Source organism: Mesoplodon densirostris, chromosome 17 (genome assembly GCF_025265405.1).
Source record: "Mesoplodon densirostris isolate mMesDen1 chromosome 17, mMesDen1 primary haplotype, whole genome shotgun sequence".
Classification (NCBI taxonomy): Eukaryota; Metazoa; Chordata; class Mammalia; order Artiodactyla; family Ziphiidae; genus Mesoplodon; species Mesoplodon densirostris.
The window spans coordinates 11,654,984-11,669,181 of record NC_082677.1 but is presented as its reverse complement, the minus strand read 5'-3'; the positions used below and the strand labels follow the sequence as shown (position 1 = coordinate 11,669,181).

The 14,198-nt window shown below is 40.5% G+C and overlaps 1 protein-coding gene across 1 annotated transcript in view; it reads left to right on the top strand.

The window, feature by feature from the left end:
- DCLK1 (doublecortin like kinase 1) overlaps window positions 1-14,198 on the top strand; it is a 325,118-nt gene that overhangs the window by 296,037 nt on the left and 14,883 nt on the right. The window contains exon 16 of the mRNA XM_060079609.1: window positions 7,799-7,912. Coding sequence (XP_059935592.1) covers window positions 7,799-7,912 — 114 coding nt within the window. The remainder of the gene's footprint in view (window positions 1-7,798; window positions 7,913-14,198) is intronic.

The window sequence follows — 14,198 nt, the reverse complement described above, 5'->3', positions numbered from 1 at the left end:
TATAAGATAACTTTGTGAATGTGAGCACATTTGTCTATACATGTGAGGGGCCTGGGGTGTTATTGGAAACAAAATAATACCTTACCCTGATTCCAGACCAAATGACCCTCTATCAATATATTCCAACTCAGTTGGGTAGAGAAACAAAATTAAGACGACTTCTGGCTGTTGCCTTTGAAAAGTTAGGTTGTTCGTTTTCCTAGGGCAGCGTATACATGGCTCAGCGATAACTTTCTTCCTTCTCCACCTGCTTTGTGCACATGGTCCCACTTTGCTGACAATTAGGTTCCACAGCTCCCTCTGGACCTTGGACTTCTGCTGTCATTTTAGTTTTCCCTCTCAGATTCCCTAAAAACATGTTCTAAAAGCAAGGATAACATTTAAGGCATTGTCTAGGAGATTTAAAAATTTTAAATACCCTTTAATATAATTCTAACAGACCTTAGATTCTAAGGGGAAAAAGATAGCAATTTTAGCAAAAAACTTAACATATAAAGTGATTGCTTAACTTTTGAAATTACACAGTAAATAACTAAGTTAGAAATTTGATTATTTTCTTTATCTCAAAATAACAAATGAAAAAAATATGTATATAAGCATTCACAACCAGCATTTAGTGTTTGTTGAGGTCTCCGAGTGCAATAAATGAACAACCCAGCAATCAAAATAAATAAATTAGGAATGTAAAAGGAAGCCCATTTAACAAGACATGTTGCATTTGGCAATCAGCTTGTATCTGATCACTGCAGAGGGTGCTACCTAAGGGGGGAAAAGTCATAATAAGTGTATGAGCCCTAAGGAAGTCGTCAGAAAGCTCTTCCCACGTTCCCATTTGTCCTAATTTTCTCTATCGCATGAACGATGCCCTTTTCACCTGGCACACTTGGAATTGGAAAGGCAGTCTCATGAAACACAGAGCAGAGCACAGGGGCAACAGAATAGAAAAATCTAGTCAGCAAAAGTCACTTGCTTTAACCTTACTCCAGGTGCTTCCTCTAGGCCCCCATTTATTTTTTATACACTCTGAGTGCTCTTTGGTGTCCTGGACCTCTGCTCTGTTATCAGAAGAGCCATGAGTGAGGCCTCTCAGTGGATGGTTCTAACCAGCCAGAAGGACAAAGGCAGCATCCGCGTGCAGCCAGGTGTCTGGGAGAGGGATGTAGACCCCCGGAAGGAGCACCAGCTCACCTTGGGTAACCTTGGGACAGTCATTTCACGCCTTTGAACCTGTTTTTCTGTCTGTGAAATGAGAGATAATAGAATCAACTTCTCAGGTTATGAGGATGGAGAGAGGATTTTATATCTGAAAGTCCTGAGCAGACAGTCTTAAGTGCTCATACGCTGTAGGTACTTGGTGAATATTTGGTGAATTTGAGTCTGAGGAAGGCCGGAACTCCATCATCTGTGGCTACGAGCTGATGAAATGGAAGCTGTGACCAACGCTGGCGTGTGAGAAACTTGATTAAGGTGGAAAGCCCTCATCCAAAGAGATGATCCCGTGTTTGTGCTCTGAACTCCACGCGCCTGACAATGTGATTATCGGCTTGCTGCGTCCTCCAGTGTCACGGCCATCTCTTAAGGTAGCTGCAAAGTCCCAGCAGGAACTGCCCTAGCTTATTACTCATACAGTGGAGAACCATATGATTTGGGCACATATCATATGAGAGTGGAAGAGGCAGTAATAATACATCTGGATCATTCCAGGGATTAGGGAGAAGGTTGAGCCACTTTCTCCCCAAATGATATTTTGTTGGTAGAAAATGCAGGTTAGTGATTAAGTTCATAAGCTTAAATGATGGTTCCAAAGTGGTTTTTTTTTTTGATGTGTAATTAGGATTAAATTATCAGCAGTCTATTTCAAATAGATTACTGTTATTGGATTTTTATTTTCAAAGTTTTGACCTACCTTATCCCATTGTTATTCTCGTACCATCTGTGTTTTACCTTCAATTTTTTTCCTGATGAGGAAACTGAGGCTCAAAGAAGTCTCTAGCACGAAGCTCAGTGGGGTCTCTAGCATGAGGTCCCATGCCTGGGTTTTGCCTCTAGGATTCTGATCCTGATCTGCACTGGCATCTAGGCATGGGGAATTTTAAAAGCTCCCAGGTGACTATAATGTGAGACCAATATAGAGAACCTCTGTCCTACTGGAAAGGACTGGTTTAAATAAGTCAAGTGTAGTTACTTAGCTGGTGCAAGACTTGCTATCATCTTCCTGGTCTTTAAATTTTATTTTACCTCCTTTTTCTCACGTACCTACTCTTTTGAAAAGAGTAGGTAAGCCAAGATATTCAACAAGAAAAAAAGAACCCGAGGAAGAAGAAAAAACAAGAGCCTAGATAATAAGTTTTTTATTCTATGCTCGTAAAAATCAGTGCTACCCATACAAAAATATATAAGCATTCCTCTAACTTGTTAGAAATTAAGAGAACCCCCAATGATACTGTAATAATAAATAAAACCACTTATCTGTATGTACAACTTATAAATAAAGTTGTAAATGATGACATGGGATTCCACTTTCCATTTGGGCATCGTACCCTCTCCTTTCTCTAAGGTGGATCTTAATTTACTTCACATTTTCTCCCCGAGAGCAGGGTGAATTGTAGACATCAAGGATACACAGGGCCAAGCTAAGAGATTCAGAAATCCTGGGATGTTGCCCAGCTGGGGAAGGTTAACAAGAGTCGAGGGGGCACACTCTGGCCTGTGAAATGGACCCGCTACTGAAGAGTATGCTAATGTACCTGGGATTGTTTAAAACGAAGTCGGGATATTCTGGTAGTGAACTGCTCAAGACTGCCATGCTTCCCATAAATGTACAGCTATTATTACTACTAGGGTCTAGCAATGAGTAGACTGAAAACCAGATCCATGATTCAAAAACAAAACTCCATGAAGGGAGGAGGGTTTTCTAAAGCGTGACCCCTGGAATGGTTTCCTGGAGGAAAGAGAGGAATTCACTCCGCTGAATGACTTCACAACCGAGCCCCCCAGCCCTCCTGACGGCTCCTCCCCGACATCCGCCAGAGGAGCGGGGACCGGGAGGCTAGGTCTCCTCCAGACAGCTGGGAGGGTTCATTTTCCATTTGCAAACTAGTTTTGTTCTTGTCAGTTGCAACGCTCTGCCAAGGAGTGGATGGGGATTTCTAAATCAAAAACCGCTAACAAACCACAACCAGCCCGCGTCAAACTTCAGAAACTACTCCCGGAGACGACACACCAGAATGTATGGTAATAATACTAGAGCTATTTGTAGCATACCGCCAGGTTTGTCACGTTTGGAAAATTCGTTGCACATTTTTGGCACATAATCTATTCACAATAGTGGCGATGAAGATGTATATATAAAAATGTACGTTTTTAATGGCCCTATTTATTTTATTGATGCAAGATAGTAAGTTAGCTAAATCTCCATCATCAATCTGGATGCCTCAGGTACAGATTAGGGCCCTGCTAAGCCAGTTGCTTGTCTTTTAATCCAATTATGCTCAAAGCCTTCAAAATTGTTAGAGACTGCAGATTTTTTAGTTGATGGGGTGTGTGTGTGTGTCTGTCTGTCTGTCTGTGTGTGTGTCTATGTGTCTGTGTGTGTGCGCACTCATGTATGTGTGTTTTACCTTCTCTGGCGGAGGCACCTTAATTCATTGGGAAAAAAAATCCTGAAATGTTTTAAGATTTATGAAATCAAAAGCATCCCTGGCAACTTGTAAGGATTGTTTCACTACTTTCATTGCTTCAACATGAACTAATAACCCATGGGAAGCTAAAAGCTTCACTAGAATTTAAAGCTGGAGGCCTGAACCCCCAGGCCCCAGCATCTGAAAGAGTTGCTAGGAGTCGAGGTGACAGGAGATTAGGACCAGGAAAGAGCTGGGAAATGGTAACAAAGTCCATTGTGAGGTTGGTGAGAGAGCCAGCTTTTAGCTGGAAAACTGGCAGGACAAAAAAGCGAGCCAGGTAAAGGGAGATTTCTGGCAAAGATGGCAGTGGTGGGGACGTGAGATGGGACTGCAGTAAGGGCCGATTCTCCCGCAGGACGTTAAGTAGAGGCTGCTCCGATGGGGTCCCTACTGTTTGTTTCCTCCATATTGGCCCTCATTCAGTCACAGGCCCACACTGTGACCCAGGGCACCTTCCTGTCACCCTGTGTCAGCCAGGCCTTCTGGCACTGCCTGCTCCGCAGAGGATTCCAGAGCCCCGGCCCTCATGGGCCACATTCCCATATCCCAGATGAGTGGATGCCCAGCATCTCCTGGGCAGAGAAGTTTCTAATTTCTAACTACATTCCTGTGGGCCCCCTGAAGTGCTTGGCACCCCTTTTACTGACCTCTGTCCAAATGCTTCCCAGGCTCCATTAAAGCCCTGTCCAAATAGCCTCTGTTTTTTTCAGCCCCTAATTCAATTCTCTTTACCATCCTGTGACTTTCATCGTGGAAAAGATGACTCATTGCATCCTTCCATTTCTCAATTCTGGACCTCTTTTAGTAACCAATGCCCCTGATGCCCTTGACAGTGCAATGCAGTGTGGTGGGAAGACCACAGAGTTCCAACCTGTTTCAGGCCCGACTCAGCCAGTTTCTAGCCCTGTGACCTTAAGCAAATTTTTTAACCTTGCAGAGCCTCAGTTTGCTCATCTTCAAAATGGGACTAACAGTGCATGTTGTAGAAGGTAATCTGAGGACTAAGGAGATCGTATATGTAACTTGTTAGCCACATAATGGTTATCTCATGTCACCTTCCTCTCCGTGCCTGTCTTTTAACTCTGCTTCTCTCCTTACCCTTTTCTCTCCTGTTTTATAATCTAAAGCTCATACAAATTGCTTTGCCTTACGGAGCCTGGAGCTCTATTAAGAGATGACTAGAAGTACCTGTATAATTCGGGGAGTGAGGCCCAATGGGGCACCACTGTATCCGGCTGCCCCCTTTCCTTCAGGCAGGACCCCAAATTATGCCCAAGATATGACACTTGTAAGACTTTCAGTAAAGGCACATCAGTTCATCCCTTGTCAAATGTTTAACTCCTCCCCAAAGTCTAATTTAGATTCCAAGGGCTGTTGTTTCATACAGCATTAAAAAAAAAAAAAGTGTTTTACATACGCCATTGAATTCACCCTTGTGTTTAAAACTCTAGACTGTATAATCCTAATTCTCTGTGGTTGTCCTGCAACTTCTCTTTCACTAGAGTCGGGAAGTGAATAAAGGGAGGGTGGTCCTTCACACTTCCTGCACTTACACCCCTCTTATTTTTTTTAATGTTTTAAATATTTATTTATTTATTTATTTTTGGCTGCGTTGGGTCTTCGTTGCGGTGCGCAGGCTTCTTATGGCAGTGGCTTCTCTTGTTGCGGAGCATGGGCTCTAGGTGCGTGGGCTTCAGTAGTTGTGGCTCGCGGGCTCAGTAGTTGTGGCTTGCAGGCCCTAGAGCGAAGGCTCAGTAGATGTGGCGCACGGCTTAGTTGTTCCACGGCATGTGGGATCTTCCTGGACCAGGGAATGAACCTGTGTCCCCTGCACTGGCAGGCGGGTTCTTAACCACCGCGCCACCAGGGAAGCCCTACACCCCTCTTATTAAAGAGCACTGCTTTATTCCTAATTGAGACCAAGGCTTCCAGCTCCAGATGTTCTGGGGACTCATCTGTGGCCAGTTCTCTCCTGCTCTTCCAGCTTTCTCGCCATCACTCTCCCATGGAAACTCTTAACTAGAGGTGGAATGGTTGACTCACTGTTTGGCAAACATGCCTTGTGGCTTCCCACTCAGGCACATCTGTGCACCAACATCACCTCCCCGCTCTCTACCTGTCAGTGCACTCCCACCATCAAGGACCTGCTGGATTCCTGTGTTCCTCGTGAAGTCTGCGCTAACTGAAAACACGTCCTCTCTCCTCTGAACTCCTGTGTTTCTAGCTGAGCCATGTGGCACACTGCCTGCTATAACAGGTCTTTCTTATCTTATTGGTTTGTTTTACTGTTTGACGTGGGGTGTGCAAACTTTGCCTCCCAGTTAGCCTGCGAGGGTCAGGCAGACAGCGATCATTTCTTCTCCCCACCCTGCCATCCCCAAGGCAGCCCTGCATGTAGTAGGTACTTCAGCTGACCCTGTTTCCATTCCAAGTATCATCCCAGTGGTACCCTCATTGACCTTCATTTTCTGTTTCCACAATATAGAATTTTTTTTTAAATTTTGAATACATTCTGCATCATTGGAAAGCCTCCTCCTTCTAGATTTGGTTTCACATGTGACTCAATAAGCATAATAATTGTTCCTTCTTCTAGCCATTAATAAATCAGCCCAAGAATATCATAAATTGAGCATCCACTGTGTGCAGGGCACTGAGCCAAGTGCTTCTATTAAAGATTACAGAAAATGTGGAAGATGTGGTACAAAAGGGCAAGAGTTCATTTATATACATACATATATATATAGAAACGTGTATAAGTTTTATATATATATATACACACACACACAATCACCTAACACCAGAAAGAATGTAAATAGTGCAAATAAATATAATGAAAAAAGCATTTGGAGTTTAAGGAAGGACAATTTTAATGGATTGTGCTTAATAGGCGGAAAATGTTTTGGAACAGGTGATTTGGACCCAAGTTTTGAAGAAAAAGAGGGACCACGGGGTCCATAAGAGCAAAGCCCATGAGTATTTTTGGCCACTATTATTTCCCCATCAGTTACTGTAGCGCCTGGTCCAGCCAAATGCTGAAAGAAAGAGTAAATCCCATATGGAGAGACCAGGTTATGTAAAAGAGCAAGCATGCTGTGCTTGGAAAGCAGCAAATTTATTTTCTTGGGTGGAGCCAAGAAATTCCATGCAAAATCATGGAGAGGAAGGAGAGAAAGAAAATGATGAATGGCATTGAATTCTTGCCAGGAATTTTGGTTTAAATAGATAGTAACAAACACTTAATTATTCATTCATTCACTTATTCCACAAATATTTATTAAGCATCTACTATGTGCTAAAGTACATGCTAAGACCCGGGGATTCTGTAGTGAACAAAACACACTCTCTATCTTCAAGGATCACGCAGTCTCTTCATCACACACTAGTAAGTGGTGTTACATACTTAGGACTCTGATTCTTGTTATTCTAACAGTATTTAGCAAAGGAGAGAAATCTGTCCAGTCTCCATCATAGATGGCTCAGGCAGAGAGCAGAAGCCTTAGTTAAAATGAGCTCCAATGCAGAGTATGTCATAATAACATGATATGAAGGCAGCAAGGAGGATTTAAAACTTAAGGAAGAACTTTCCACCTGGAAGGTTGTCTGGGATTATAGAATGGATGATCGAGTAGCTGTGGCACCAGCTTGAGTTTATTTACGGGCTCCTGCCTGAGCCCAGGTCCATCAGTTTCCCTTGGCTTTGGGTCGGTATGATGGGCTAAGAGGATAAAACTCTTGGGTTAGAAAAAAAAATGTTTAGATTGATTTTTTTTTTTGGTTGTCCAGATTAACTTGCTCTTTGACATATGTCTTCAGAGCGATGGCTGAGATCAATTTTATTAGAAACCAAAAACAAATAAAATTTTTTATTTAGGGACAAAGTCAGAGGGTAAGAAGACACAGCAAATTAATTTTAGAGCAAATGTGGAAATGAAGGAGCCCTTGAAGCAGTACTTGCTACAACAGTGTTTAATGAGAGGACATTGGTTGGTTTCTTCCTGAAATGTTATGAATTTTAAGATTACTGCCTGTTACTGGGATATCTTGGCCTCATTTTCTATTTATCTCATTTTTTTCTTCTTCTCCTTTTTTTAAATTTTTTATTTTTTTTTTTCCAGGATGACGGCCTCCCAGAAAATGAACATCAGCTGTCAGTAGCAGGAAAGATAAAGAAGCATTTCAACACAGGCCCGAAACCGAACAGCACAGCAGCTGGAGTTTCTGTCATAGCAGTAAGCATCTGAAATATCTACCTATAACTTTTTCAAAGCACTTCCCCTAAGAGATGGGCATTACTCAGGAGATTCCACCCAGAGACAGCAGAATGGGTCATTTCTTTAGACAGCTCGACCATTTAAAGTACTGGGGGAGGTCTGGGGCTTATATATATGATGTGTTTTTGCTGATCATTTCCCTGGGAGTCACATCATTATCCAACACCTCCAGGGTGCCTTGCAGTATATATTAATTTCATGATTTATTTGTTAAAGCAGAAAACCTCCCCCACATTGGACTCTGTGCCAGTGCAAACTTCTGGGCTCTGAGAAAAAGAGTTCCTAGTGTCCTTTTGCCAGGACCTGGCAGGGGAGGTGGGGGGAGCTGAAAGGGAGGACACGGCAGAGAGAGACTGGAACACTATAGATCTTTGTACGAGACGTAAACGAAAGCCAGAAACGTGGCAGGACGCTTACCCAGTGAGATTTTCAGTGAAACTGAATTGCTGTGAACACCCAAAGAAATCAGGATTTCTTGCTCCTTAGAAATTTCTGTTTTCAAAGTGGAGAGGTCTTTTAACATTTACCATTTTGTTGATGTGGCTGCAGGAGGATTTTTTTTTTCTGTTCCATACATGCAGACATACACTACATGCAATTTGATAGCAGCTCTAGGCAAAGATTAAATTGGGCAGAGAAATAATGAAACCCCATACTTCCCAGTGTCCTATTCTAGAGTAAATATATTCAAGTCCCAGATTACTTGAGTTTTAAATAACTTCCTCTTTTTTTCAGAGTACATACATTTTAACAGCATATTCAATGTGAAATCACTTGAGCTGTTTTTCTTTTTTAAAACAAAGAACTTAGACACTATGATCTCGAATTTTTAAAAGTATTTATGCTACTAGACATCCATCATGCTCGTCAGCAATACTGAATATTTAACTACTTCTATGGGTGTTTTTCTTTTCCTTCTCTTTTTCTTTTTTGGTGGTGCTAGAACTCCAGGTAAAGCAAAAGATAACTAAGTGACCTATTTGATACAACCAATCCCAGATCTGGGTTACTAAATATTTAATAGGAGTTTCCAGAATTTGCAGGTGGCACGAATGCATGCGTATACTTTGCTGGACTAGTTGCATTTCCTGTTTTTTGATTGAACCCTTTCTGCAGGGAGTTACACGAGTATGAGTTACTGGTTCAGGAGTACACTGACAGCGCTAAACAGAATGCATACTCTTTCCCCATGCTTCTTGGCGCTCCTGGGGATTTAACATTGCAAGTTGTTCTTCTGGCCCTCTCTCTCTTTAGTTCTTTCTAAGGAAACTCAGTGTAGAAGCGCAGTGTCCTTCCTGTCTTCATCGATCGTCAGCATTCTTTGTTATCAGCTAATGTTCAATCAGTAATTTTTGAAAGTAACAATCTCATGGTGCTTCTCAGGGAAACCAGACATTCTATCCTCTGTCTTCATCATTCATGTAAGACACAAGTATATTCCAAAATGTTTGTTTCCACAATTTTCTTTTGGAATGGACTGCCAGCACACTTGTCCATGAAAAGAACTGCTTTTCTGCTCCTGCTGAGGGCTTACAACTGCTACAGAGGGTGCTTTTTCCACCTCTGTCATTTTGGGTTTTGTTTCGTTTTTCCTGGTCTTTTAGTTTAACTAGTCTTTGGTTAGTTTGCCTTGGTTGCTCGAGAATGCTTTGTTCACGGTAGTGTGGGAGTCTTGTAATGACGGAGAGCAGGAACTTCAGGGCAATCCTCCAATGGACAGACAACACAGATGGGAGGGGAAATGCTACTTTAATCAAACCTGGATAAATTTTGAAACCTAATCCATGTGAGTTTATTAAAACATCAGCTAAGTAGATCTCCAAAAAGAACTTCAGTTAGTATTTGAAGATTAAAGGTCCAACTGATATTTTTTTTTTTCTATGACTGGACCATTTTGAATGCAATTTAATATCAGTTTCTCAGTTCATCACTAATATGTTTCCATGGAGACTGTACCAACTGGTTAATATAAATTGTAAAATGGGCTGTGTGATGCTGAGTTGTGCATTAGTTGCAAGCTTACTTAATCTCTTTATCCACTACAAAGTTGTGAAAAAAATCATCAACTTAACTCAGGCTCAAAATAATTGACTTTTTGGAGAAATATCTGAAAAAGTGCCTTGTCAATTCTAATGTTGCACAATTCACATGTTGACCACTATTATTAATATTTCAAACATGAAAGAGAATATGGCTGTAAATTTCAGGGGGTATTTCAGGAGAAGCTGGCCGGCCATAATATATGCATTTATTCGTCTTCTCCAGAATGCTTTTCCCTCATAAATGTCCACACCCTCCATAAGAACCTGGGGTAGGTCACTAGGTGCAGGGCAGGGCTGGGAATTACAAACGAGCCAGGTTGGCTGCCTTTGTTATTAACTTTCAAAATAGCACCGGATAAGTCAATGTATACTCCATAGCCATGTTCCCATTCTTAAAGTGCACAGAATTAGACTCAGGGGACCATCACAAGATAAAGGAGCCCTGGCATTAAATAATATCCCCAACTCAAGCTGAAGTGTAATTGCAAACGAACAATATTCTGCTGTGAGACAGAATGTAAGTGAGAGGTTGAAGGAATAGCTTTCATAAATGGTGCATTCTATAAAGATCATTTGACAATTTAATAATGGAATATAATTATTGATTTACCCACATGATAGAAATTTCTGTAATTAATATAATACTATTATGACTTCTATTTGATAGACACAGGAAAAAAACCTGATTTCAGCATAGATTTCATGCAGACAGAATTTTTTCCCATGGGCATGAATGCTTTCCCCAGAGGCTATCAAATGATGTATTTTATTTTAAACTGCCTCTATTATAGGAGTGCTTTTTTGTAAATTATATACACCCTTTAAAATTAAAATATATATACTGTTTAGAACAGAGTATCAGCTTGTTTTTTCAGAAAATCAGCAATTAAATCATTGGTCTTTAACCGGTAGTTCTCTTTCCTTAGTTAGAAAGAAGCCTCACTATCTGCTCATAAAGGAATTCATGACACTTTTTCTTTCTCGGAATGACAAAGGAGAAAAGAGCATACTGTCATAACAAACAGACTCTAATCACAGGTGTAATTTATGACATGAGTGTAGTTTAACATGCATTCATGGTTCTGAACCTTAATGTTTTCTGTTCGTGTTGTCATTTTTTTTCTTCTCTTCCTCCCACCCCCTACATTATTAAGACCAAAGAGAGGACAAATGATAACTTTATATTAAGGTCCTCGAGTTGGCTGGGAGAGTAATTACCAGCTGGAGGCTCACGGGCATCATAGAGCCCTTCTCGAAGGAGAAAAGGTATCTGACATTTAGGTCAGGTGACATGATTAGGTGGAAACCCATTGCTGTCCTTATAACTACAACAATCTGAGTCCATTGTTCCTCCACTGCCTTTCCCAGTGGTCGGAGGATTAAAACCAAACCAAACCAAACCAAAGAAACCCAGAACAGAACAGAGAAAGGGAAACAAAAGGTTATTAAAATGCAATTTATAGACATAAAATGGAATTAGAGATGACATTTTAACGGCGGACTTCTTGAGAGCCGAGGGATGGGAGGGAGGCATTATTAGATTTGCTCAGCTTGATGAAGAACCAATGACTCAGATGTCACTTCCAATTTATTTTTCCTCATTTAATGCTGTTTATTATTTTAACCAACAATTTTCCTAATGCTTTCGAGTTCTTCTTTTGCATTTTGGTCGTGCAAATAGAGCATTTCAGTCTAATTGAACAAATCCATACTAATCAATATGCAAATAATTGTGATAGTGGGAAGCTTCCTTCTAAAGCGAGAGACCTCTGCACTGGGGCATTCCCAAATGCGGAGTTATGGGGCACTTTGCCTGCAGATGGCAATAAAGAGCCAGTTACTGAGTAGCCATCCCTGGGCTGAAACAGAAATGCAGGCCTTCACCTTCCTAACAGCAAGTGTACTTCAATTTTTTTTTTTCTAAATAAAACGAACTGTACATTTTTAAAAAGATTAAAATCTCACATTGCTGTTCTGTGAACACTGGGATAGCCTAGTTTATAATCAGAATACCAAATCTTCTGAGCAGTTTTTAGTCTGAACAAGTGCCCCGGCATGTTTTTGAAATGCCTTTGTGAATTTTGTAGTAGAAACTGTCATCAGTATCATGCCAGTACCACACTTGAAAGCACTCATGAGCCTCCCCAGAAAGAAAGGTGGTCAGCTTGCATCCTCTTATGGGCAGAATGGGGGAGTGGGCATACGGCATGATTACTGTTTCTCAAATCTGGGGATTGAATCTTTTATTCCTAGGTAGCCAAAGGCTAACAACTTATTCCAGGAGGAACAACTTTGAGAACTGATCCTGTCTTCTATTTATTGTACCTTTTGTTAATCATAAGGACTTAACTGTACATATGCATTTTTAATATACAGCGAAAATTATTTTTCATTTTATTTTCTATATTTTCTTGGAGAAAATTTACTGTTTTTTACCATATCTTTTTAGTTCAGAAATGTAATTGATTCACCTTTAAGAGCAGCTCTGCTTTTGAAGATTGACTCTTAAAGAAATCCAAATTGCTGTGATTTATGGGGATTCAAAACTTGATTCTTTTCATCTTTTATTTCATATTTATGAAGGCCTCAAACTTAAGCTTCATGGGGTAAGATTTAGGGGGGAGGGGCGTCCAATCTGCTTTCTCTTAGGTGGCTAAAGCTGATTTCAGCACTTTATTGTAAAGCATTTTCCATTGCTCTAGAATATGAAGACGTGTTTATATCTTTTGAAATTGAGAGGATATTATTAAATGTGCATTCAAAACCTTGTTTGACAAATTAGATCTTTTCTAACAAATTGGCCTCCGAGATATTCATGGGGGATTAGTGTCTTTTCTCGCCTTTTTATTTTCAATGTGCAGATTTAGGATATTAGCTAGTCACCCTGCAGAAGAGGCATCGTAACTCTATATACATATATAGTCAATGAAGAACAGCTTGGTCTGGAGTCTTAATACTTTAGCACAATGTCGATCCACTGAGTTGCCCCCATTTCTCTCTGCTCAGCTGGACCACGGGTTTACCATCAAGAGATCAGGGTCTTTGGACTACTACCAACAACCAGGAATGTATTGGATAAGGTATGAGATGGTGCAGCTCAAGTCAGTGTTTCCATGGCAACGTGCTGGCAGTCTCCATTAACCAGTTCCTTCAGTGGATAAACATGCTTTTGATTTGTTATCCAGTCCATATGCTGCTTTATCAGTTTCATTTTAATCTTGATTGAGATGCCACACCCCCTCATTCTTTTTTTTTCACCCCATTATTCACACTGACATTTGCCAGCTTTCTCTCCATTGCACATGCTCAGTATCAATTTTCCTACAGTTAAAAGGACAGTATATTTAGTGTTAATGTCAAAGCATTTGCCTGATGTTGCTAATTAAAACAATGATTTCTAGTGTTTTGTCCCTTAACAAATGGAAGAACAATAGTACCTTAGTATATGTTCTATAGAAGTATATACTGTCATTTTAAAATCATCAAGCCTGACCTTAACCTTAGTAGATGGATGAAACAATGCATTTACACCTTAGTCATAGAAGCTCCTCCGAGCAGTGAGCTATAGAATGCATTGTGTGTGTTGGTAAGCTTGTGTTTTCAAATTCTCCACCTTTTTGTTTCATTTTGTTTTTGTTTTATTGTTACCTCTCTCCCCTTGGAAATCCCTTTATGTACTAGCTACTGCATGAATTTATTTTTCGATATTTTGTAACGGTCAGATTACTTAGCTGGCTTATCTGCTCAAGCAAAAGGGACTATGGGAGGTATCGATTTTTTTTTAACTGGGTTAAGAATTCTATCCAATCGTTTTCTATTCCAGTCAACTGCGCTGGCATTTCCTTCAAGGGGCATTGTTTGTGTCTCTTTAAGTTATCCACAGGCAGGATGAGTTTTGATGATATGAGGAATGAACTCTGAGAGGTCCTAGGCAACTTTTCTCCTCCATCTTAATGTTTCTGAAATGATCTCCAGGTAAAGCTCCACATCTTAGCGTTTGCTAAGAAAAAATTCCACTGGGTTTGGCATTTCCCCCAAATGATGGTGCCTTATGCTGTTCATGGAATAGACCAAGTTGTTAAAAAAAAAAGGAAAGAAAAGAAAGAATAACATATATAATATACAATTTAACCCCCAATTATTACTCTTTTTTAGTATAATTAGACATTAGAATCAAAGGCATTAGAGATGCAGAAAAGGCC